Here is a 27572-nt window from a genome sequence, read left to right as displayed (position 1 = left end):
TGCGTACATAGAGGTCTAACAACTGGAAATGGAACCAGAAGTCAGAGGGTTCCACGCATATGTAGTACCAGCAAAGCGTATGTTGGTTGAATGCGATCACTTGCAAATACCAAGCTGGACTAGCTGAAAAATAAGATAAGAGGATGTGTAGCCAGGTATCAAAGCACCTATGAGTTTAGTCAAGCTGTTGGAGGGAACAAGGAGTCCAAGCCAGCTCCTGGAGAAAGTATGGGACACGGATCTAAATACAGGAATTCCCAAAGTGATACAGAGACCACTGTCACTCTGTAACATCATACAGAGGGCTACGGAATCCTGTTAAGCAGCAAATATATTCTTCCATACTCTAAATGATGGTTTTATTAACATGCAACTGCAGTCATACTCTTACACTAATTCCGTTATTTTACTTATTTATTTATTTTTTTATTTTTATTTTTTACTGTGCATGTTTTACTGTATTTACTTATTCCAAATGTCATTTGCTATTTTCTGTTTACCTGAGTGGACATCTCATGAATATATTTAATTATAAACATAACAGGGGTTAAATGGGTAGTTTACAGGCACATGAGGTGTTATATTACAGTGCATGTCCAAGTTACTGCGATGTGGAGCACAGACAGCTTTTTAATCTGAGCTATGCCCAAGCTTTGCTTCCATTACCTGTAGGGAAGTACAAAAGAATAAGGCACATGTGACCTGCTGCTTTCAAGTAACAGTGAGGCTGGAGGGGTCACACAGACAATGTTGCTTCGATTACTATTTCTTGGCGATTTTTCTTTCTTTCATGACATAAAATTGAAATGTAGTATAAAAATACATCTTTTCACAGGGTCTAGTAGTGCCAAGTGTGCTTTCAATATTTAAATGATATGGTATTTAAGCTTGAGGTACGTTAAGAGTGCAAATTCTGCTGAAGTTTATTGAAGATACCACGTTCAGTACAGGAGAGACTGATCTTTTCCTCTTGCTTCCTAGGAGAGGCTGTATTTTAAGTTAAAACAGTTTTTCTTAACCTCTCCTGTGAGATTATCCAGAAGTGTTACTGAAACCCCGATTCCTCTTATTGCAGTGGTAGTTAACAAGATACCATAATTTATCAACACTCCTTGACTGCACCTTTTACATCCGAGAGTCAGCTTCAACTGGCTTGTCACAGAGGTTTTCATCCTTTTTGACTTGTTTCTTTTCTTCTTCATCAAGTTGGGCTTCAATCTCATTGGGATCAACATAGGTATAAAAATAAGCCATGACAGCAAAAATGATGCAAACTACCAACAGTAAGGCAGCAAACAGCACATACTCTGCCCACTGTAAAAAGAAAAGAAAAAAGAATAATTAATCCATCAATAATCATTCCTTATTAGAATTACGCCTTTTTACTCTTTGCAAGAAGTGAAGTTAATTCAGAATGTGAAATGGAGCACATATAACAAGAAGTAAGTATTAGATGTAGATAATACATACTAAAGCAACTCAGAATTGACGCCCTTCTAGCAATTCTGTCTTCAATGAAGAGACTAAAGTTCTATGAATGTTGTAAGGTTCTACAGTATCCCCTTACTAGAGATAGGAGAATAGACCAAAAGCCTGAAAATAAAACTTTGCCCTCCTTTTGGTCAGGTAGACTCATTTTTAACCAGGTGATCCCACTTCCACTTCAGCCAGCAGTGAAGTTTCTGCTTACCACAGATGTGGGCAAAGAGCAAGATAAGGAACTTTGGTTTCAAAGTGCTATCTCCACCCGAAAAACCTCAACAGCTCTGGTTCATGCTCTTTCTCATTAGTTTAGCTGAAACCAGGACTGTCAGACCTGTTTCGAAGATAGACTCTCCCCTCTCTCAGATATCCCTTTTGATTCATCAGGGAGTACCACAAGAAGTCCAAGAAAGTCTTGTCCAAGTGCTCTTCACCCAGCAAACCACAGCTTTCATGCCCCAAGGAGTGGAGCTTGAAACCAATGGAGCCAGAAGAAGGAATATGACAAGGCTGAGGAATGCAGGTAAAGGATCAGCAGCAGTGAACACAATTTTGGTAAGTTTTAATTCCATTAGTCTGTAAGTTCAGGCCAGAAGTTCACAGCATTTCTACACCACGAGAAGCAATTTATCGTAGAGATGCTGGAAACTGCTGCTTGTGAGAGAAGAGCCTTGCAGAGTGAGTCAGGAATGGTAAGCAACAGATAAGAGGAAGAAACCTTTGTTGAAGAAATATTTGTTAGAGTTGTTTAAAGTTTAATTTGTGTAATGTACACGTGTACACACATTGAGGAAGTGTTGGGGCAAAAGACCAAGAGAAACTTTAAAAGTGGCTCCAGAAGAAAATTTACCACCCTGTTCTCACAGCCTTCAACACTAGTTTCAATCCAGATAGTTTACGAAGATTCATAACTCTGTCACTTACGTGCTTCTAGTATTCAGTCAAGAACTAGTTCTACAACTGGCTTGTACACTCTTGGAGTTAACACCAACCTCCTACATTCTAATCATAAATGCAAATTCACCATAATGCAGATGTTCAAAAATTGTGGTTGGGGATTACAGCTGCTTTCTCACAGTGTAATATGAAAGCACATCAATTCCTTGTGGGCTTACCTGCTCACTGAGTTTCGATGCTCCAGCTACAATGAGGACAATTATGTTACCGACAGCCACCGTTAGCAGCCACCCTGCCTGCAGCACAGACTTCATATTAGATGGGGCCTGTAGAAGTAAATGCACTTAAGTTTTAGTCAAACGCTTTATTTTCTGATGTTTGCTTTGTTCTTTACATTATAATAGACATTGGTTCTCTGTAGGGGAAGAGGATTTCTTGGTTTGTTGGTTGGTTTCTTAATTAAAAATTGCTAGAGAACTGAGCAGTCCTAGGGAAGGCTTTAAGGAGCAAGAGGAGCACTGACTATAAACTTCTACTTTCTACACACTTATTAACTAACAGGAACACTTTGCATCTGACTCAGTGGCATGTGGTATATATTAAATGACGAAATCGAGTGCGTCATAGTCTAGCAAGCCACATCTTACAATCTTCCCAGTTCACAGATTCAGAATTAAGGGAAGAAATGCACACAGTTAATAATACAAACGGTAGCCAGAAGACGAAGGAATTAAGAGCGTACTGCTGCTAAAGACTGTATGGAGGAAATTGGTGTGGAGATAAGGTGTCCATACTTGTCAATTTTATATTTGAGGGCTTTCCAGTTTGGTTTTACAGCAGCAGTACAGTTCCACTTATTTTCAGCAGAAAGTCACATGTGAGAAAGAGATTTAAGTACTGGTGGTCCAATCTTCAAATGATATAATTCAGCATAATTTCATCTTCATGGAAAACACTGAATGCTAGTGAAACGAGGCCAAATTGTGCCAGCCTATAGTCCTACTAGGGAACTCTGAAGGACAACATTGTTCAAACATAGCAGCAATAAGGAACCACCACTTAAAACCAATATATCATAAATCTTCATTTGTCCCAGAGTAAGGACTGCAGTCAGGACTTTTAATACAATGACAGCTCCAAAAGGCAAAACTTACCTGTGAGTACGAAAACTCCAGCCCAGTGACAGAGAAAACTACCTCTCCACAAGTCAGAATAAAATACTGAGGGATCTGCCAAGCCATATGGACTGTGTTGGGTGGGATATCTTCAGAATATGTTACATCAGAAGTCTGTTCAGAACACTGGAAAATAAATAGCACATTAAGAACAGTGATAAAGAGTCTATAAGGTTCTATATCATCCGTGTAATCATGTACACACAAAGTTCTAGGTAAGTAAGAAATACTGTAATGAAGCACTGCAGACATAGTTATAAATTAGTGATTATTTTACAGCAGACTTCGCATCTTAGGGCTAAAGATTTAAGGCCTTTAGTGATGAACATGAATTCTTGCATTATATTATTATCATAATAATATAGTTTTTGTAGATAGCAATGGTTTTATGTTCCATTTACCATACAAGAATTTTATCCTATGTACACCTAAGGGCATGAGGGATAATTCTACAAGGTTTTGTTGGTTTTAATTAAAGAAAATATAGACATGATAAGTAAATATGTCTTGTTCATCCAACAGCATTGGCAACTCACCTCATTAATTACAATTGTATAGGCACTGCCAAATCCTAATGCATTTGAAGTAAATGAACAAGGCACTGAATTTCTAATAACTTCAACATTATATTTTCTGAAAAAGAAAAAATGCACTTCAGACCACAGGTATAGACAATTGTGCATATTATATAAAATGAAAGTGTTCTATGTCCTTTTCCCAAGGACAAGTATGTTTTTCTTGAAGGGGTTAGAGTTAGGTAAAGAAAAGTGCTTACCTTCCTCCTTGAAAGATATTGTAATCACTGCTAGAAAGAGATGTCAGTTCTCCAAAAGAAGTGTCACCCATAGTGACGTTGACAGTATAGGGCAAATTGTTTATGAACCTTTAAAATGCAAGAATGATGAAATAATAAACAATGTGTGCAAGTCAAAGAATGCAGGGTTTACTTTTAATGATATACTGGCAGTACAACAAGGATCAAGTCTTCCCCTTTCATTTTTGTCTGCTAACATTTTTTGAAAGCATTTTAAGTCTCTTAAAATGTGGCTAATACAAAAAGCAACCTAGACCCACATCAGCTCACTGCCTACATAGGAGAATGTCAAAAGCAGGCTTTTACTACAGCCAGTTACTAATACAACTGCAAGTGGAAGATGCAGAAGAAAATCAGAGAAGCAGGAAGATACTTCTTACCCAAGATTAAAAAGGGGTTCTAGACATGCAATCTGTGTTAGTTGTCTACAAGAAAGTCTAAACCATGAAGCAAAACATGCACTCCCAATTTTAGATAAATTGTACCCAACGTAGACATGCAAGATAGCTTAGGTAAATCATGCCCAAAAGATCCTACACCGCCTAAACATCAAGTCAAGTGTCCAGCAAGAGGAGATTCCTTATAGTATAGAAAGCTGTATTAAGTAGGAAGAGTCCACCTGAGAGGGAGATTGAAGTCACAGTATTGCCAAAATATAGGAGCAGAACAAACTCTACCTGATGAGATTATTTCCTTCTTCTGGTTTTGATGTGACATTGTCCAATATCTGGTGGAAGACACCATTTTCAAGATACTTCGTTGCCATCAGTGAAAAGCTTTAATGTGTACTATTACATAGCAGTGAGAATTAACAGAGGCTTCAGAGCAAGACTCCAGACCTTTCCTTTTAGGATCCTACTATGATAACATGTCTACTAGAAAATGCTGCATGAGCAGACATCCTAGGCTTGGTGGGAGGGTAACTGTGAAGTTAAGTACTAAGTTGGTAATTTTGCACTTTTGTTTTTAAAACATCCTGCCTTGCTCTCTACAGCTCATCAGTCTTACTGATTCAGCCGACGGGGGAGAAACAAAAAACAAGACAAAGGAAAAGCTACCCAGAGCTTGTGCTCTCAGTTTCACACACTCCACATAGATACCTGCTAAGATATTAACCCATGTCTTGGGAATTAAGCAGACTTACCAATTCAGCAAAAATGCCCGTCGTGGTATTTTTAATTTCAAGAGTGTGACGGTTTCCTCCTGGAAACGTGATAAGTAGGGTTTTAGTATTATTTCCGGAGATTACGTTTAATGATTGCAACTGGGAATTCTCGAATGTAATGTAGTCTGTCTACAAAGAGAAATGAATTGCTATGAATTTCCATGCAACTGCATATTTGTCTACAGCTTTGAGGTACTGTTAGGATTTAGGGGGTCAGAAGTTACAGGGTGGTTATTCTGAAGCACCACAGATAATGAGCATCTCCCAACTTTCATTTCTGTCCAGTTTTCTACATCAAGAGTTAATTTAATTAGATTATTATTTTTTATTAATTTATTTCATTACACAAGCCTCAAAGTAACATGAACTTCCCACAAGCATTATGGAATAGCTGTTATGTTTGCCTCTATATTTGTTACTCCAGAAAAATCGCGCTAACCACCAAGTAAAATTCTGTTTAGCTACAGAGACAGCACTAGCATAAGTTAAGATGCTATTTTCTGAATAGCAACACCTCCTAAGAGATGCAAATACAAGCTGCGTCTTTATGGATTCAGCATAACCGGAGTGACTATTACCAAATCATGTTTTAAATACTCTAAATACTTGTACATTTAATCAGCATAAAATACTTAAAACATTAATAAACATGCTAATGTAGTACTAAGATAACTCTTTTGTTTTATATAATTATAAAAAGTATTTTATAATAATAAATTAATTTTTAACCATTAGTTAAGAACCACTTCAATTTACTTAATAGACTTTTTTTTTTTGTTGCTATTTCCCATCACCCCTTGCTTACCCACTCCTTAGATGTTACATTCACAGTCTTAATCTGAGGTTCAAAGTTAACCGTTGCAGCATCAGCACCTAGATTTATTATTTTGATTTGGGATTGCCCAGCTGTAGGGAAATGTGGAATAGTTTTCTGTAGGGCAGAGAAAAGTTAAATCAGTGCTCTATCCTAAATCACATGGAAAAAGTACTATAATTACTGTGATCTTAATTATCTCATGATGAAGACCAGCATTTCCTTCATTATCTGCGATTGTCAGAGGGCCACAAATTTATTAATGAGTTTCATAACTACTAGATGTGGTGGTTCTTTGACCACATCCTGCAGCACTCTGCCTCTGCCATGGCTATGCTGCAGTTCAGGGATTGGGGATTTCCCACACCCTGTGTCAGCCTCTGTTCCCAAGTTGCTTTGTACCATGTTCTGACTCATTCACCCCCGAGCAGTGCCACTGCTGAACAGGACAGAAACACGTGTAGGGACTGCCTGGTGTGATAGCCAAGAGTAACTGAACTTCTGAAGACTCCTCTCCCCAGCATAAAATCATAGAATCACTTGGTTGGAAAAGACCTCTTGGATGGGGTCCAACCATTCCTATCTGCCACTAAACCCTGTCCCTGAGCATTTCATCTATCCATCTTTTAAATACCTCCAGGGTTGGGGACTCAACCCCCTCCCTGGGCAGCTTCTGCCAGTGCCAAACGACCCTTTCTGTGAAAAATTTTTTCCTGATATCCAGACTGGAGCTCCCCTGGTGCAGCTTGAGGCCATTCCCCCTTGTCCTGTCCCCTGTCACTTGGGAGAAGAGGCCAGCACACTTCTCTCTACAGCCTCCTTTCAGGTGGCTGTAGAGAGCAATAAGGTCTCCCCTCAGCCTCCTCTTCTCCAGGATAAACAATCCCAGTTCCCTCAGCCACTCCTCTTAAGACTTGTTTAGATCGAAGAGTAAATAGGTTCTGCTCTTGCAGGGCATCAAGAGATGCAAGAATTGGTTTTATTTGAGTTCTGCTTCAACCTTATCTCTCTTGCCATACTTTTATCAGCTTTGATACCTCTAGGCATATCATGAACAAAATCAGGTCTATCTGTCTTTGCCTTTCTGCATGGAATTTTTGTTCAACAGTTTAGGAAGTTACCAGCTTTGATGAAGCATCTGCCCAGTGCCAGTAGGTTTGTCTGTGCACAGCTCTGGCCTTCTGAACAGGGCATTTGGGGAAACAGCCTGGATGTGTCTGTATCAGCTGAAGACTTTAAACTTCAAGAAGAAGTGTTGAACATAAAGCTTGTTTTGCTGCCAGAGCCAGATATTAAGAAGGTAATTTCTCATTCCTAGCTAAAGGCATCTAAGAGTTGAGCACTCCACCTTGATAGTGCGTGAAGACAGATAGGTACCTCTGGATTGCTATTCAGATCTTGGGATGCAATGGATCTCCTCCAGAGGTGTTGCCAGCTCCCCAGTTACAGGGGAGACCTACATCTAATGCTGACCTGACGGATCTAGAAAGTATGTGATATGAATCCTGCCTTGAACAGGTATCATCTTGGCTCATACTGTGATGATGCTTGCCAGATTGTCACGCTTCACCTCCAGTCTAAATATCAAAAGAGATTAGAGATACAATGCAGCTCCCTGGCAGGCCAAACAAATCTCTTGTTTTCAGATTCTAGTCTGTTCAATGGCGTGAAGTTGCCTTTAATGTGTGATTTGTGTTAATGACAGGTGACATGTTTTCCAGGATGGTGTTCACAGCTAGTTAATTACACTATGCTAATCACACTACTGTAATATACTTTAATATTTTCCCTCTCTCTACTTCTGTGCTCATACACTTGGTTTCAAATTTAAGAGTCTTGGCTCATTTTCCTCTTAAGTACACTTTGTTCTGTATTAAGAACTAAATATTAATAGTAAAGACTTGCACATGGCTGAACTTACGTCTATTTGCACTTGCACAAGGGCAGCAGCAACAAAAGCCAAAGATGCGAGGAACATGCCAACGGTGATTTTCCTCAGGGGCCTAGTACAGCAACAAAATGCATATGTGAGTCTTAAGACAAATATTAATTTAAAGCTTCTGCTGTTTCTTGTTTTCTTTCCATGGTGGGAAACTAAAATGGCCACAACCAGCACATTATCACCATCTGAAGGGCTGATGTTACAGAAAATGTTCTGCTAGACAGGGTGCCTTAAATCATAGTTACAATAGCAGGAAATATATCTTTCCTACAGCATCTTAATAACCTGATACTCTGATTCTGCTGGGCTCAAACAATGACTGAACATAAATGATTAGGTTTCTGTATTTGAGCTGGAAAAGTTTGATATACAAGAAAAAAACCCCAAACCAATCCAGTACAGTTGTTAGCTTTAAAACAACAAAAATGCAAGAAGTTATGCCTTCTGAAAAAAAAAAAGCATAACAACTTGTGACTATATTGCTATGTTTAAATTGAAATAATATTGAACAAATGTAGTCAGGGAGATACGTTGAACTGGGAGACAGCTACTAACATTTAGGTAAGACGTAAGGGTAAATTTAACATAGATATTATATTTATGCTATCATTTGTCAGTTGTAGTGCATCCACAGTTGAATGACGCTGTTTCCAGCACAGCACACCCCCTCAGATTTCTCATAACTACATGGGAAAACAGTGTTTCATCTTAGCCCTATAAGAACTGGCTTAAGGACTATATTCTCTTCTGCCCCTCCAACTTGCAAGTGCTCAACACTTCATTACCAACATCAGAAATAATGTGTGATGCCCTCTGAATCTACATCTAGATGTATCCAGTGAGCCAGACTCATCACCTGGACTGAAAAGGGAACACGTCTTGGATAGTTTTAAGCTCAAAACACGACATGTGCTAAGGACGTACATTGTATTTCTACTTATGCTTTGGAAGGAGAGAGAGTAGACACAAGTAAAGTGGAAAACAGTAAAGAACAGCTCTCCTCAGTCGAAAGATTTTGCCCTTAATTGAGAAATATTGTTAGTTTCCTGTTAGAATCTCTTCCTCTAGTCTGTGGTGCCCATACATACCACTTCCAGAGTCCTATGTTTTTCTGTTTTGTTTTTAAAAGACATTAAGTCCATTTAAAATAATCTACTAGTTTCTGCTTAGCTGAATGACTGCTCTTGTTACTTTAGGGCTGGAAGAGCAGTTTAAAGAAGCCATTAAAGTGAGCCTCTTTGGAAGTCAAGTAAGTACATCAACTTACGTAAAATTAATCTTGCATTTCTTGATTAAAGGATAAATCACGCCATCTACAACTGGGACCATTATAATAATCAGGATTGGATTCACAGTCTGTTGAAGATGAACATAAGAAGGGAAGAAAATTAAGTACTTTTCAAAGTCCTTTTTTTTAAATGAAGTACTTAGAGTTGGCAGACAGAAGTTTACTGTACCTGCATTTGGTCTGGCTGAATCTGAATAGCTCCCTAGTGAAGAAAAGAGAAATTGGTTTTAACATTATGACAACAAATAAAACTGATCTGAAAAGTAAATGATAATAAAGGAAAAATAAAAAGGTAATAAAAAGTAACCTACAAAATTCCCATCCATTGTTGTGGCTTGCAGTGTCCATCTTGACCCCTTAACAAAAGAAGAGAAAGAAAAACGCGAAATTAAATCAATCTTCCAAAGTCCCTCTTGAATTGCTTTCATATGTGAAGTGTTGAGGAAGACATGCAATAGGATAAAAAAAAATAAAGCCAGCTTGCTACAGGAGTGTTTACTTTGCAATGTAAACTTTTGAACAAAGTGATCCTCATAGCCCATTGCACTTTATTTACCGGTTTAGTGAAATAGAGTGGAAAAATAATTTAGATGCAGAGATTAGCCGGAGAGATGGCAGGGACATCCTGCACAGAGCATTGCTGCGTGCAGTGCACAGGAGCCACCTGAGTCCCTTAGTGCCGCCTGCCTGGGCCTGAGCGCCCAGCAACCCTAATGTGCCCATCCTCCATCCTTCCATCACACAGCCCATAATAGGTGGCCAGGCCAGGGCTGGACCCAGCCTGAGCCCTGGAAAACCTGCCTAGAGCTGAGTCAAGAAGGGCTGACTTTCAGCCCAAACCCAGGTTTAGACAGGAACATGCACTGCTGTGTCTGTGGCAAGAGCCTTTAATCATCCAAGATGTACTAAACCACCCACGATGTGCCACTGTGAGATGTGATAGTCGTTATTCATGCAATAAGTACCGAGTTCTGAATTATACAACAAAGAATTGCCTGTTTGTAACAGGTCACGCTGATAGTTACAGCTCGCTGGCACTAGACTAAAACAGCACAATCCAGGAAATCTGGACCAGATTTCCTACACTCTCCTGTGGATAAAGCTTTCAGCTCTTGGTTCTCTCAGCTTCCCTCCTTAACTCATACTTCAACACCCAACTCTGAAAGCCTGCTTTCATGGGTCCTGTATGCTCAGTCCACCAACTGAACGGGAATTGCAGGCTTATACTTCTGCTTGAAAGCATGTGGTATTTATATCAAGTTTGAGTGATTAAGCAAGCTGTCACCCAGCTCACTTCATCCCCAGTTCTCCAGAGCATTTACGTTAGGACTCTACGACTCTACATTGTATCTCCCTACTGAGAGCGGAAGAAGAGTTAGAAATAAAAAAAGCTTTAAATGACTGGTTTGTGCTCCAGTTCTTCACTGGTACAAGATTTGGAGAGGCCTCAGTCACTGAATCAGTCCTAGTCATGTCCAGATAAACTGTGTTTGCTTTGGCTGCAGAACATCCTGTACTATCACGACTCAATAACTACCCCTTTGCATTAGAAGCAGTTAGAAAAAAATCACAAAGAATTAGTTTCCACCTTCATATAGGCATCTTTTATATTTGATGATCCCAGAGTACAGAAAGTGACATGGTTCAGCCACAATTACTAAGCTAATTTCTACTTTACCTGCTGGTCAAAAAGTGCCCAGAACATGGGAAGAGGGATGTAAAGGAAAAGCACCTTCATCACCATCTTAGTTTGAGCAATCAGTCGTTTCTGCAGCAAACAAGAATTACACAAGAGGAATTAGTCAAAATAAGAGACAGTTGCAGACTGCTGTTTGCAGCCCAGCAACAGGTAAAGACACATCATGTCATGTTTACCCGTGTCCTGAACTTTGTATGTTAAGTGTACTTCACTGATTTCTCTTCAAAAGCACAAGGTCTGCCTTGTGGGTGTGGGAAGGGCGGCTGGTTAAAGGTGATGTTGATATCAGAGAAGTCTGCGCCTCTTGGCATGAATATTGATGGCAGCAGGAGATTCAGCACTTAACACTGCTGTATTATTCTTGGAACGAGGCATTTGAGCAGCAGGTGACTGAGGAACACGTTTCACAGATGAAAAAATAAAGGGGGGATGGCTGAGGTTGCTGCTACTGCTGACAACAGGGCAGGGTGGATAAGAGTCAAAGGACGTGGATGGGGACTGTGGGACACAAGACCTCCAGAGTTATGCTAAACAGGCCAGGAGGATGCAATATATTTCCACTTAAGCTGAAATTCATAGAATCATAGAATGCTTTGGGTTGGAAGGGACCTTAAAGGTCCAACTCTGCTGCCATGGGCATGGACAGCTTCCACTAGATCAGGTGCTCAAAGACCCATCCAACCTGGTATAGAACACGGAGCATCCATGACTTCTCTGGGCAACCTGTTCCAGTGCCTCACCACTCTCACAGTAAAAAATAATTCTGCAGTTTGATCTTGAGACAGGTGCTTCGTCACTGGGCATTATCCGTATAGTCAATGCCATACCTATTTTTTCCCCTCTGCAATCATTAAATGAGCATAATTTTGTTCAAAGTTGGTTCTGGAGCTGGTGTACTTAGAGAAACAAGAAGTTGACAGGGATAATACTTGTTATTTTACTAATTCTAAAATTCATACGTGTTTGTATTCATTCAACAAGGGAAATAATCTTTTCTTCAACTCCCTTGAATATCCCTGGGCAACCAACGACAACACAGAGTGTCGACTCATAGACAGTTCTGCTTTCTCCCATGGGAACTGACGTGGTAACCTGCAATCCCAAGGGAGCACCGAGGTCTGCCCAGACCATTAGGTTCTAAATAATGGAGAGGCCAAATACTATTTACCTGGTGCTTTAGGCAATGGATCAGAGCAGACAAGAGAGAAGCTGAGGGTCAGGAGACATCACAGCACAGGGGTGCTCAAGCGGTACTTACATCATACTTCTCACTCGCCCAGTCCAGCCAGTGCTCTCTCTTGGGGAACTCTTTGCTGCGATGCCGAAACCGGTTTTTGATGGCAAACTGAGGAGAAACAGAGTTTTGTTTAACGGCATTACATTGCTATCAGCTATTTTGTCATTAAAGATGACACTCCTGCTTTAGTGAGTGCTACAGGTGACTTACTCCTGTTAAGGGCTCTAGGCGTCTAAAGGAATGATGCCTCACACTACATATCCAGTGGAGAGGGCACCTGGTATGACATGAATCAAAGAGCTCAGAGTAGTCTGTCTTAGTGTGGGTTGCTGTTAAGAACAAGAAGGTCTGCCTACCTCAGACTAACTCACGTACAGCAATAAGTAGAAGAATATCATAAGCACAGATTTTCAGAGCTGAATGGATGTAGGAGTACATTTCACTATTCACGTGAAATGTATTCATGTAATTTCATGTCATAGATATTCCTTGTACCTCGACACCTAATATACACCAATATAGTCCTGAAGAACTCATAAGACTTTCTGTAAAGACTTTTTCTGTAAAAAGGGATAACATGTAAAGCTCAGCTGGGCCCTAGAGGCAGCACTCTTAAGTGATAGCCAAAGTCACCTATAGAGATTTGGATTTGGTCTTGTGCTTACAAGACAAGCAATGGTCTGGGCTATAATAAATTGGTAGATCTGTATGGAGAATTAGGGAGCCCATAAATGAAAAAAAGTAAAAAAAAAAAAAAAGAATATCAAAGTTGAGGCACAGCAAAGGTGTGACATGCACTGCTACTCATGTAGCTTTAGCTCCCTTCCTTGTAGGCTTGCACTAACATGCAAGCCCCATGGCCTCCCTGTTACAGTGGGGATCAAAATACCTCTTCATTGCAAATAACTTTCTTTTAATAAGCAATAATTTTTTGCTGGTAAAAGACTGATAAAATATACTAGTAGATCTGCGCTGGACTCAGGTCAATGCACATTTGTATGCAGCCCTGTAGGAAGAGAAACGTGCACAAACAAGGAAGGAATGATTGCCAGAATATGGGATAAGCTTTCACACATCATTAACATCTTCCTTTTTTTTTCACTTTGTGTATGAATTCAGATATAAACCAAGATAGATAAATAAAAAGGCAATCTATAAATCTGAAGGTGTCAGTAAGAAACCTTCTGCAAGGAAAAAAGTAAGAACTTCAGAGGTTCTCACTTTATGACAGATTTCTGATCCAGTAACAGTTGTAAAAATTGCTGTTAGGGAATACAAAAAGTACTTACCCCAATGCATTTGGAAACTTGAACCATTATATTGCCTTGAGGCTGAACTTTCTTGTACATCCTGCTTCCAATTACAAACACAACTACAACATACGAACAGAAGACAACTCAGGATTAATTGAAGTCTTAGCAAGTAATTCGGTATGAAAACCCTAACAGTCAGCGTGGGAAAAAGCCCCCAAGGGAGCAATGAATGTACCTATTAGCACATTAACATACAGTAAAAGAAATCAAATTAGTATCAGCAGAATGCTATTGTTTAAGGCAAAGGACTAAAACTGGAGACTTTTAGGCTAAGTCTTCAGTGGGATGTTAGCTTAATTGAGGGATGGTCAAAACACGGACCACTTAGGACCTTGGCTCTGGCCTTGCTGTAGCCTAATATTAATATTAAGTTAATATTAAGAAAGCTTTATGGGCTCCTTTTCAGGAATCCAATATGCTGCAACTTATGTCATGCAGGGACATGTGAGGCTCTGCCTGAACTACAGGACTTGCTGAGGTTTCCTCAGCTCCCACACCCAGGCACGTTCCCAAGCCTCGCCCTGCCACGTGTGGGGCAGGACACAGCAAACCACTGCAGCTTCCATCTGCTCTGAGTTGAGTGCACAGGTAAGATGGGGTCACCAGTAGCTGGAGGCTCACCCTATGTGGGATTCCAATCAGGACCATGAAGAACCAGGACCAATATACAAGTATATTGTACGTACTGATATCCTGCAGCTACTTGTCTTCGTCCTCATACTGTTTGCTATCCTGGACTACATATAGTCTCCAAAGTGTATTTTCTCAGAGTTCTCACACTACCTTCAAAAGACCTTACTTATACACTTCAGTAGTTCAAGAAATACAGACAGTAAATTACATAATGTACAGAATTCCATGGTATATTTGTGTGTCTCCCCAGCACCACCAGTCTCTACTGGTAAACCAGTCTCTTCTATAAAACCAAGTGCTTCAGGTTAATTCCACCCACCTGCTGCCCAAGAAAAAAGTTTAAGTCATAATTACAGAAACAATCAGGTATCGGTAGAGGTTGATATCTGGAGATTTCTACCACTTTCTCTTTATTCTGAGATCGTTACCATATAATGAGAACTATAATTGAAGCAGCAAGATGGGAACTGTTCCACTTACCCAAAGCAACAGCCATGAGGGCAGCAGGAACTCCAAAAGCCAGCGGGTAACATCGCTGTTTGCTGTGGATGCCACACTCTTGACCTGAAGTACAAAGTAAAAGTCCCAGTCAGCACTGCCAATATTTTACATAGGGTTTCTGTTCTTTGCATTCCTTGTTGAATGTTGTCATAGGCAGGGACATCTTCCACTGGATCAGGTTGCTCAAAGCTGCATCCAACGTGGCCTTGAACACCTCCAGGGATGGGACATCGACAACTTCCCTGGGCAACCTGTGCCAGTGCCTCACAATCCTCATAGTAAAAAAATTCTTCCTAGTATCTGATCTAGAATTCCCCTCTTTCAGCTTAAAGCAATTACCTGTTGTCCTATCACAGCACTCCCTGATAAAGAGCCTATCCCTAGATTTCCTTTGCTTAATTTGCATTGAGCAAACATTTAAAATGCTTCTACACAGTCTGTTCCAGTCAAGAAATCCAAAGGCCAGAATTTCAGCCCAATTCCTTAGGGTTATTCCAGAACTCACATGCAGTTTTCTTCTGTTTGAGAAAAACAGCCTTCTTTAAACTCCTGCCAAGCAGACCCCTACAGCACCATCTGTGTAAATGTGCCATGAAAATCCACATGCATATGAATCAGTGAACTGTTTACTTTTTGTTTAGGATCACACTATTCATTATAAGCAGAAAAAAAATAACTTTCTCCTTCAACAAATAAAACCACTATTTACTTCATCTCATGGATAAAGGCATTCGCATATGCATAGATACTTCTATCCTTTGCATGGACACCCTTCAAAACAGTCTTCACTGCAGAAGTGGGCAACTCTTTCTCTCCCCTTCCCTTCCCACAAAAAGAGTACAACTCTTTCTTGAGTGATGGTTTTAAAGGAGTTGGAAGAGACACCATCTTTGTATCTCAATGGAAATAAAACCTGTTAGGCGTAAAAGCTGATGGCTTCAGCATGTTTGTTTAGGATCATAAGTACTAGATCTGAAGGCAATTCAGATCTCATATTGGTTTGGTTTTGACAGTACCTCACCTGCAAAAGGTTTGATGACATACAAGAAAACCTGAAAAGCAATTGCCAGATAACTCCACAAGGTGTCAGAGAGCAGAGGGAGCCAAACTTAATTTAATCTGACTGGACTGCAATCCAACACTCATTCTTCATTGATATTTAAATATTTTATAAAGAAATGTGTGGCCTTACCTCTGAGAATTGGTGTAATTATAGTAGACAGGAGACTTCCAGCGTTAATAGACAAATAAAAGATGGAGAAGAATCGAGTTCTTTGCTTTTCCTACAGTAAAAACAGAAAGGTGTTTAGAAAGGTTTAGCCGAAACCACGTTGATCAGCCTAGATAGAACCATCAGCTTTGTTTGCACAGTTCAAGTCAAATAATTACCCAGCTCTTTCTTCAGATACTCAGGAAACGCTACAGTAAGGCACACATCTAAATATGTACATAATTAGAGCACTGCAGTAGTCAAATATTAGTTAGAATATTCGTATGACCTAAAATCTGAAAGACATTGCTACCTGATGATCTTCAAACTGATCTCCACCAAATGCTGACACACAAGGTTTGATCCCACCAGTACCAAGTGCAATGAGGATCAAGCCAATCATGGAGAGAGCACTGGGACAAAGTAGAAAAAAGAGGAAAAAAAAAAATATCACATTGCTTTCTGACTTCAAATGTATGTAAGAGACTGAGTGTGAGACAGTTGAAATTCAGATAGCATAAATTTAGGGTGTAAGTATTCCCACCCTTCATTAACCTGGAAAAAAAAACACATGTAAAAGGCCACTCACATGTGCACCGATACATTATCAGGAGAGCCATCCCGGTTGTGATCCGTTAGGTCATTTATGGAGCTCACAGACATGACTGCCTGCCCAATGGTATAGACAACGGACAAGGAGACAATGGTCCTGTTATAAAGGCAGGAGATAAATGTTTAGATACATTGACACACCAGCAGTCCAGACTTCTGCTCATTTAAAAGGTGCTTAGTAAAGAAGCATAATTAACAGACGTGACAAGTTATGGACACAGCTTATCACAAGCTACGGTAAAAATTTGTTCACACAACTCTGTCACAGTGTTTCTGTTATCATTATTATTTTTTTAGCTAGCTTTGTTTAATTGAGAAAGGCAAGATGACAAATGGATTCTGCAGATATTGCCAGACCACAAGAGATATTCAAATATCTTCAGTTGTTGCCTTTTGAGTAACCAGCTCGGGAATGCCATTATCATATACACTAACATATAGTGAAGTTCAACTAGACTACGACACTGAATAGGCAATTTAGGCTGATCACGATATTGTTTAACCATTCTCTATGTTCTTTTATATTTTAGCTACGAGGAGATAATAAAAAAAGTCTATTTTAAACATGCAGACTCCTTCAGAAACACTGTCGCAAACAACGCTATTACCCCACTCTCTCAGCTGCAAGTTTACAAACATCTTTAAACTCAGAGTGGAGTGAGAGCAGCAATGAGGAGTACAGAACACAGCCTTTCAGCCTGACTTTCCTCTGCCCTGAGGTGCCTGGGAAGGTAATACTGCAGAATCACTACCCTTCCCCCCACCCGCCCCCAGCCATGCCTTTCCTCTTTCTTGTTGGGAGGAACATATTCCATTTTAACTTTGTTGGAACGACATGATTATAGTTTAACTCAGGTTGACCCACTTCCTTGGTTGGGCCTCCATTCAATAGCCGCAACCAAGGTCTCTGGTTTGGCAGAAAAGCAGGAGAAATAAGAGGCAATGATGTGAAATTACTTAAAACTCTAGGTTGAAGAGGAAGCAGCCCCAAACCCAGTGGAGAGTGAGGACCAGGGACCTGGGACGACCTAAGTCTGTTTGAGGAAGGCAAGAGATCCTCATAGCAAGCTTGGAGAACCCTGATACAAGAGCAGCAGAGGAAACTTCACTCATATCATTGATGAAGTTCTTCTTGAACCGTAGAACAAGGCTTTTCTGACTTAAAAGCGCTCTTTCCTGTAGTAGGGAAAAAAACTAGGCAAAGTGGGGCAACAGTGAATCTGGTTTTATTAGATAAAATAGAACTTTTTTTTTTTAAATAGCTCTTCCATATAGTTACTTTAGTTGCTTAACAACTTGGAAGAAAGTTTCCCACGGAAGTTAAACCTGAGCTGACCAGGGAAAAAACTTCTATCTTTTATTTGTGAGGCTCATAAGCATGTTGCAAAGACAACACTTACATAGGTGGTGCGGTATAGATGGTACCAATTTAAAAAAAAATACCGTGATTTCTGTACTGTTTCCCCCAAGAATTTTACATCTAACAATGTGAGTGGGTCCCAGCTGCTCCTCGGCACACGTTGCATGAAGTACACAGACTGCATAAGGTTTGAGTCTCTCCTATATGAGTCTTTAACAGTGTTTGGGTAACCTCCTCTTCCTCATCATCATTTTTTGGAAGAATTATTGTTTAAATCTTCCTCATGGCACCTTCCTGCATTTTAGGGCATCTGTATTTTAAACCCCAGCAAATTATTTATTTTTTCCAATAGCATGTTTTTTTCTTGTCGAGCTTAAAGTTTCAATTCTAAGCCCTGAGCCATCCTACTGAGCTCCTTTTAAGGGTCTGGTGGCTTGCAGCACTGACACTGCTACCAGAGGAGAAGGGATGCAAGTTCTGCAAAGCTTCACCTGGTAAACCAATGTAGAAAATGTAGGTAAAAGCCAATGTAGATTTACAAACATTTTAAAAATCACATGAACTGAAGGAGTGCACATATATTCAGTCTGCCAGATATCAAGCTATGTGCAATCGTTTATACCGATTAGGCTAAATCCACAGAGCACGCTTGGCAGGGGTTGTGGCCCTGGTCTCACAGATGCTGTCGACACAGCGGAAGAAGATTGCAGCCTACAGCCAATCAGCTGCACAGCCAACTTCATCTCTAATCTCTGCGAGACCTTTGACAAGTCAGCAAACATCCCTGACTCATATCCCTTCATAAAATCTTTATTGTGCTTTTTTCTGGCAAGGTAAACACTATTAGAAGCACAACCTCAGCAAAGGAGAGCAAGACCAAGCTGTTGGAAATAACTTGGTTACATTTCAAAGCACTTCATTCAGTTCTACTTCTCTGAGCATCTAGCTCACAGGTTAAAAAAAAAATGTAGAGAAAGACTTGCAACTCGGTAAAACCTCCCACTGAACTGTCAAATCAATTCTGAACCACAGAAGGTTTTAGAATGTATTCTAATCCTCAGTTTATAACAAGAAACACAATATTTCCCTGATTTCATTGACCACCTGAAACAAAGATTCCATCCAATGTAATTATAAACTTCAGTATCTATTTATATTCATAGAATCATAGAATGGTTTGGGTTGGAAGGGACCTTAAAGATCATCCAGTTTCAACTGCCCTGCGATGGGCAGGGACATCCCACTAGATCAGGGTGCCCAAGGCCCCATCCAATCTGGCCTTGAACACCTCCAGGGACAGGACATCGACTGCTTCCCTGGGCAACCTGTGCCAGTCCTCACCACTCTCCTAGTGAAGAAATTCTTCCTAATGTCTAGTCTAAATCTGCCCCTCTTCAGTTTATATCCATTGCCCCTGGTCCTATCACTACCTGCCTTTATAAAAAGTCCCTCCCCACCTTTCTCCTAGGTCCCCTTCAGGTACTTACAGAGCTTGATGAAAACTTTCCTTACTTTAGCTTACAAATGAGATGAAAAAAACAGTCAGCATGCTTGGAAAGCAAGTTACGCTCTTTAAGTGATTGGCAGAACTGTAATAATATTTGTTAACTTGCAGTGCAGTTTCAGGTTTGAGCTAAATCAATTAAAACTTCACGCTCTGGGGAAGAAAACAACCCTGGCATAGCCAACCCCAGTTCTGAAGCTGTTGTTCTGAGATGCTGCTTTAGGAAATATTTCAAGTAACACTGATCTCGGGTGAGCTTCAATGATTTTTGGTTGGTTTATGAGGAAGCACTCACTTAAACTTCCCCAGCCAAGAGTCCGCTATGAGCGCTCCAAGGATTGGTGTCAGGTAGCACAGAGCAACAAATGTGTGGTAGATGGCTGTAGACAAGTTGTCATCCCAGTGCAGGAAATACTTGAAATACAGAACGAGCACCGCTGTAGGAAGAAGAAGAAAACAACTGATTACAAACCGAAGTCAGGGCTGGGTAAAGACTGGTAGGCATGAGAACTCACAGGACGTACCTCGCATGCCATAGTAAGAGAACCGCTCACAGAACTCATTGATGACGATGAAGAAGATGCTCAAAGGGTAGCCAAAGCAGCTGGGCTGGAAGCAAGACACAGACAACGTGAGCCCAGACAGAGCTATGCAACACAGATTAACGTTGCCCACTGTGACCTACAACTTGAGCAAGCTCAATACAAACTTAGCAGGAGTGGTTAGGTACCGGGGTTAGGAGGCTGTATTGGCTTCTGTGGAAAGACACTGGTTTACCTGGACCAAAGTAAATCCTTAGTCCCCAGAGATCTACAGACTTCTCACCTGCCCTTCGCAGAAAATAGTTGATAACACTATATTTGCCCTGCAAGAATTATGCCATCTACATTTGAAGTCTTCAGCATCCAGCCCTTAGAGCAATCTTATTTGGCATCCACGAATATGCGAAAAGCCACTCTTTATGACAAAAAAATCAAGCCCCAAACCTAACAAAAACCACCACACCAACTCCCACAGCACACCAAAGTAAGTAGCCCAGGGTTATTGCTAATTACCTCCAGGTGAGGTACATAAACATCTAAACATTTTGTTCAAAAAAATCTCTCAGAAGAGGGACATTACCCTTACAAATACTCTGCTTGATAAAGAATCTTTCATTTCTTCGGACTCCCTGATAGAACTGACTTTACTCCTAACCTAAAATGACATGGCATTAACTGCTGGATTTACTGTGCCTTCACTTGCAATGATAGGCATCTCCATGGTCATCAGCACATAGTCTGTGATGTGGCTCTTGCCATTGCAACAAAGAGGAAAAGCACACATCAGGTACAAGTCAGGCACGATCAGTAAAACTGGAAGTTTGACTTCTGATCACCTACTTTTCTTATTGAATGAATAATGATCTCATTTCTATTAAAGCTGCTAGAAATGCAATTTGAACATAGCCCTCCATTTTATTGTTTTTATGGGTTTAATTCTACAAGTTGCAAAAATGAGATTTTTAATAGACCTCAGAGCATCCCAAAGGCAAAACAGTTATGAAGCTTAAGCACTGAGAAGGAAAAAATATGAATATTTGTCTTCATGTTGTGATGGTTTAGGAATCAAACCCATATATATAGGTGTGATTCCTAAACCTATGTATACCCATATTTCACGTGAAATCGGAGAAAAGTTAACTCTGTAGATCAAAAGGAAAGAAACTCTATGTACGAAAATCCTTCCTGACATGAGTGAATCAGAGAGACCGTGTCTCCAGCCAAAAGTTTAGCCAGAGCCTTTATGAATAACACGACACTTGTGTGAGACTTGTGTGCCACAATAAGCTTTTTGTGAATAGTGCAAGAGAAATCAAAATAAGAGAGAGTGGCAAGAGTATTGCTGACTTAGTATGACTCGGGCATGGGAATGTCCAAGCAGCCTGAATAGCATCGATTTTCTTTATCAACTGAACCAAGTACATAGTGTGCCTGTTACCATGGTTTGATAAGCAAGCTTCACTGAAAGAGTCCGACTTCAGCTGAGGGGAGCGCCTGGCAGGTCTCATCTAGCTTTAGAGCAACCAAAATTAGAGGCCTAAATAGAAACCTGTCACTCAATTTATCATATCCTCCATGGGCAGAAAGAGGTATCGCCAAAGGAAGGCAAATCACATGTATCCCAAAATTAGATAAAGTTCACTCGAAGTTGCCTACTTCCCTCAGCTGAAGATAGTAGGAGCTCTAGGTGTCTTGCCCCAACTTGGACACAACTTTTGGTGGACTGAAGCTCGTACAGAAGAAAGCCACCCAGCCCTGACTGTGCACCATCATTAAGCCTCGCAACCATTTGTGCTCCTGAGGAGGTGGATGTGGAACCACGCTGTGAATGTTTGGCTCAGCCAAAGGTATACTTTTAGGTATACCCAAAAGGGTTTAATTTTGGCTGTTGTTGGGTCGAGGCTCTAAACAGTAACCTACTCTGCATGACTGGTTTCTACCAGTGGCGTTGGGTATAACTCAGCTAGAGAGGGGATGGTGTCCCCATCTGAACCAAGAGATGTACTTCCCTGTGTCTGTACTGTCTGCAGGAAAAAAAGAGACAAGGAATTCCTGGCCCAGGGGCTGCGGGGACCCATCCCCACCAGAAATCCACAAAAATCACACTAAAACCATTTTTCTCTTTCTTTGGGTTTTAAACTTCCCCAGTGCTACACCATCACAGTGCCCAACACCTTAGTGTAGAAGTGGTGTTTTGTGCCAAACTGGGGAGGTAATGAGTTTCCATCAAGGCTGGGGGTTTGGTTTAAGCCACTAGCAGTTACATGCCTGGTGGAGATGTCCTGCATTCATGCGCTGGTACAGAAGCCACTAAGGGGTCTGGGTTATCAGCTGCCCCTGAGCTGGCAGGGATTTGCATGCCACATCCAGGGCTGAGCATGAACAAGGGCATACAGGAGAAAGCCGCAGGGTCTTTCACAAGGTAACAGACCTTCTATGTTGCCAAGATTATAAAAGCAAGAAGAGACTATGCAGTTACACCTTGGTAATACATGACCTGCGTTGTTCTTGTTTTGCTCTATTCTGTCCTCTTAAACCTATGGTACACTATCCATGTGTATACACACATTTACTGAAACATCTTCTGTTGTGATCCGTATTGGCCAGAAAGCACTGGATCCGCCGCTGAAAAGGTAACCTGAAGGTTATGTTTTATAATGCTCTCTGTAACATTCCCCTGCCCTGGGATTGCCCAGCACAGGTCTGACACCACCCCACTGCACAACTTTGACTTTGGCTGCTGAGGAAGCTACTAAGCTGTGAGAAAGCTGTGAGGAAAGTCTGCAGGGTAAAACCTTGCAAGATAAGGAAAGCAAAGACAGAGATAGGGTTGCTGAGACAGGTGTCATTAACAGTCCAAAGATTCAAGAGGAAGAACGTTAACGCTGAAAAGAGTCCTAAGGGAGAGTCGATGGACGATGACTGCTCAGCCACATGAAGGATGGGCTCCAGGGACCCTTTTTCCAGACGTCTGCCCAGTCAGCAAAGGCTCTTCAGGTGTTTTATTGGGGTGGTGAGCATACCCATGCTTAGCTGGAATTTCTTGAGCTACCAGGCTTTTTTGCATGTGTTGGCTGTTAACTCATTTGATACTCATTTGAAAAGTATGTTTTAAAGTGTGTTTATAGGATGATTTTTTTTTTTTGTGCCCTGCGAAAGTTACCCAAGTGATGTAACCCAAAGAGTCACCACAACAACTCCTTATAAGAGAAAACAATACTCACCGACTTGCCCTGACTCTCAGTTTTCGCAGCTGTGGAGGGGAAAAAAATGCAAGTTAATGGAAAGTACTAAGCAACATTTCTTTAAAACCACTGAAAGACATGGAAAAAGCTCAGGTTAAAACACATAATGAAACACAAACACAGTATTTTTCAGGAAACTGCACGTGCGTTCAGGATGAATATGTCTTCATTTTCTTAAAGGGGAACTTTTTATGGTGCAAGATAGTTATTACCAAAATCTTCACTCGTTAGCCTTTTGTTTTTCAGGCTATGTATGGACTCACGTACTCTCCCAGGGAAAAGTGAAAAAGTACTGATGAGACAAAGCATCACTTTGACTGCTCACCACATATCATTCAAGGTGGTGGTACGCACCCTACCAGTCACAGAAGATTAATGTTGTTTTAATTCACTCTTGAGGATGTAACCTTAAGGGCAAGAGAAAGGAATAGAGTAAAGATGTTCTGCCTGGGCTGGGAGCCAGGTTCGTGAAAGGGATAAACTATCCACAGCTCAAACTTACAGAGGGCTGAATACATAGCCCAACGGCATGATCCACGTTATCAGGCATTCCCATAACCTGGACATGAACCCAGGAAGACCCAGGAGGGGTCCCACTGAGGTCAGCAGACAGCTGCTTGCATCCCTGAAGTCACTTCCAGCTGCACACAGCAGGTTCACTAACCCAGCAGCCCTCCAAGCAGTGTCCTGCAGGGCTTACTTGGCTCAGGGGTCAGTGAGCTTGTACCAGTTCAGACAAAGGCCCTGTGCCCACGTGATGAATGTCAGCATTCCCTATAAAACCACATGGGCACATTCATTATCATTAAGATAAAACCAAGTACAAGATGTGAACTTTGAAATCTCTGCTTGCAAATGAAGTGTGCCCATAATAGATCCCTGTAAGAAAAATGTTTGCTAAGATCATTATTTAGTCTATAGTTCACAACAGATGAAAACAGCTGACAGCAACACTACGGTGTTTGACACAATCCTAATTAAAGTCACCTTCAAGAATTATTAAAACAAATCAATCTGATTCTTTCCTCCACTGCCATGAATAACTACTTTCATTACAGAGACAATAGTACTAAGCAGGTAATTCAAGAATATATTTTCCCAGAAGACAAGTAATATCCAGCAAGTGCCAACTCACCAACTTCAGGGCACAGGTAGATACCCAAGCCATTAAAGTTATTGGTAATGTCACTTACACAAGTCACGTGAGCAGATATCCTGAAGGATACCAAGGGATTACTGATAAGACTACCTTCATAACAACTTCTTGATTATTTCCACTTCTTGGCCTTTCCAGCACTGGTGCATCATACTGCCAGTTTTTCATCACATCAGTTTGAGCAGTTCACTCCTGCCTGTTAGCTAAGCCTTGGGAAAAACATATCAAGGAACTTGCAGTTGGTTGGGTTTTTTTCCTTTCCAGAGGGTAAAGGCATCACCTCTGCAAGAAATCCTACCCAGAGGATATTGCAGAGGCGTTTTTTCCCAGACAACATTGACTAACTTCAGTGATTAAGAGACACAAATATTTCTCAACCATTTTGTACTTAGCCTTCTACTCTTCTTTTATAGCAGCAATCAGTAACCCCCCCGAATGGCATTAAAGCCAACATTTCAACATAGGCACCTAAACCATCCGAGGAACTCCACTGTCAGGCTGCTTCAGGGCTAGACTTCCAAAAACACAGAGAACCTAGAGCTTTGCATCAATTTCAGTGGTAAAGCTGAGTTTTTCTAGCAGTACGTTCCTCTTTTGACAATCTTGTTCCTCTTTTGAACAATCCTCTCGTTATCTCCCCACAAAGAAGAACAAGCAGAACTGCTCATTTTCTTCACAAAACACTGAAGAGCTTGGCATTTTTCAAAATACACCTCTAAGCAGTTACACACTTTGTATTAAGTGTGTAAGTTACACACTTAAATTATTAAGAGATTTTTAAACACTGTAAGAACAGAAGACACCCAGCTCTCAGCTTCGGCACAGAATCTAAATAGGTATTTATCAGTGAGTCGCTCTTCTCCTTCCAGCGCTTGCAGGCAAGGTTGGGGGCAGTCTATGGCTCTGACCCCTTCCCCAGCACCTCCCACCAGCAGTTAGAGAGATACTGTGGGATGTTGCAGCTCTGGCAGCTCATGGTCCGTGGACAAGATGGGAGCAGGTTGCCTTGCTCCATCGGCCATCGCAGCAACTTTTACCTGGTTGAAATAAGCCACGTCTGCAGCCAGGCTAAACCTGCACACAACCACTTGTTCACCTAGGATTTTCCTGGCTCCAGAGTGTGCCTGCTCTCTTGCCACTGGACTCAGAATCACAGAATCACCAGGTTGGAAAGGACCCACTGGATCATCGAGTCCAACCATTCCTAACACTCCCTAAACCATGCCCCTAAGCACTTCATCCACCTGTTCCTTAAACACCTCCAGGGAAGGCGACTCGACCATCTCCCTGGGCAGCCTGTTCCAGTGCCCAATGACTCTTTCTGTAAAGAATTTTTTTCTGATATCCTTTTTTTCTGACTCGTGGCACAGCCATGCCTGTTGCCTCTGCTCCCTGGAGCAGCCTTGCATCACCTACACAAGGATGCCATTGCCGTCGGGACAAGTGACTCCAGGAGTCCCTGCTCCATGCTTCATTCTTCCAGAAAGATCCTGACACAGAAGGCACCAAAGCAAACCTATGACACAGCAAACCTGATGTTATGTGAGCAGACACAGGTGCATTGTGTTTCTCTCTCTCTCCAGAGTTATCACCATTTTTCCAGCTGGCCCTCCAAGCCATTAGGACTCTGGTGTCCCTCTAGGCAGCAGCACTGCCAACCTCTGCCTGCTCATCAGCGTTGTCCTCTGTCTCCAGAGTGCAGAGTTGCTGGTCAAAGCTGCAGTAGTACTCTCTCACATTTTGGGAACCTTAGGCTCCTCTCCTAAACAGCTCAAGGCTTCCCCAGCTGAGGAGCTGCTTGTGAGGAGAGGCACACCGGGATGCTCGGACACTGTGGGACTAAGGGTGCAGCAAAGGGCAATGGAGAGCCACACCATGGAAAAGCATCATTTGTGCCTTTGCTACTCCATGTTCCAGTTCAGACAGGAATGAATCTTCAGGATTAACTAGCTAAATGGGCTCTGCCCTTATCCTAATCCTCCAGCTGTGTTTCCTTGTGTTTAAAAAACAGCGATTAGGTCAACCCTAAGTAAACACTCCTGTGAAAAAGCATTACTTAACAGCTGTAAGAAACACCACATTTAGCTTGCACTAGGATTTTAGACTCTGCGTGCCTTAAAAGTTTAGGATAGACCTTACCAGTTAGGGGTCCAGCTCAAAGAACTCGCAGAGGCTGAGGCAACATTGCTTGGCTCTCACTAGGGTTTAAGGCAGGTTCCTACAAGCGTTGCCAGCGGGGTGGTTGCCCCAGAGGGAGGGAGCTGGTGAAGAAGTGATGCCCTCAGACCTCCACCGAGCAGCAGAGCCATCCCCGGGTCCCGGGAGCCCTGGGCGAGCTGCTCACAGCCCAGCACAGACACTCGGGGCTGCGGGATGCGACTGGAGCATCCCCCGGGGCGCATCCCGGTGCCTGCATCCCTCCAGCGGTCCCACCACCGCCCCGGGCCCGGCGGGGACCTGCCCCCGGGGTGTCCCCCATCCCGCTCCCAAGCACCTACCCATGTCACCGGCTCGGTCCCTGCTCGGGGAGGGAGGGAGGGAGGGAGAGAAGGAGGATGCCGAGGGCGGCTGTGCTTTAAGGGCGGCGGGGCGGGGGCGGGGACGGGGCCGGGACGCGGGTGGTGGGGATCTTATCGCCCGGGGAGCTGCTGTGGGGCTCACCTGCCCTTGACCCGCCGGGTTCAGCCCGTGCTGGGTTGGCTCAAAGCTCCGGGGAGCGTTCTGCGCTGGTCCCAGCCCTGCCCGCAGCTCTCTGACCCCGCCGGCTTCCGAACGAGGAGGGGAACCTCCTGCCCGGCTCCTTTTCTTGCTGTGCCTATGGAAAAGCACGAAGCCGATGCTATAAGCTCAGCTGAGCATTGCACAACGCTAATGCCACATGTTGTCCCTTTGATGTCAACAGCGAGATGGAAAACTCACCGAGCGAGTAAGCAGCCTACGTGCCGTACGGAGGGGCAGTTTTCTGCCTCCTTCCCTCCTTCCC

At 42.0% G+C, this 27572-nt stretch overlaps 1 protein-coding gene across 1 annotated transcript; it reads right to left on the bottom strand.

Moving 5' to 3' along the window:
• Positions 1-232: 232 nt before the first annotated feature.
• SLC15A1 (solute carrier family 15 member 1) lies at positions 233-27141 on the bottom strand. Its single transcript, XM_054078837.1, has 23 exons — positions 27088-27141; positions 23413-23441; positions 20171-20255; positions 19942-20083; positions 16760-16879; positions 16484-16583; positions 16153-16243; positions 14940-15023; positions 13803-13885; positions 12535-12621; positions 11256-11345; positions 9889-9933; positions 9747-9779; positions 9557-9645; positions 8269-8350; positions 6339-6464; positions 5513-5662; positions 5046-5095; positions 4330-4437; positions 4091-4187; positions 3534-3680; positions 2598-2705; positions 233-1314 (listed from the first exon to the last, which is right to left on the bottom strand). Exons 1-23 carry the CDS (start codon positions 27089-27091, stop codon positions 1126-1128), a joined length of 2139 nt encoding a protein of 712 aa, XP_053934812.1. The 5' UTR covers positions 27092-27141; the 3' UTR covers positions 233-1125.
• Between the last annotated feature and the right edge of the window lie 431 nt (positions 27142-27572).

This window comes from Cuculus canorus, chromosome 1 (genome assembly GCF_017976375.1).
Source record: "Cuculus canorus isolate bCucCan1 chromosome 1, bCucCan1.pri, whole genome shotgun sequence".
Classification (NCBI taxonomy): domain Eukaryota; kingdom Metazoa; phylum Chordata; class Aves; order Cuculiformes; family Cuculidae; genus Cuculus; species Cuculus canorus.
The sequence above is the reverse complement of the archived record's forward strand: the minus strand, read 5'-3'. Positions and strand labels throughout refer to the sequence as shown.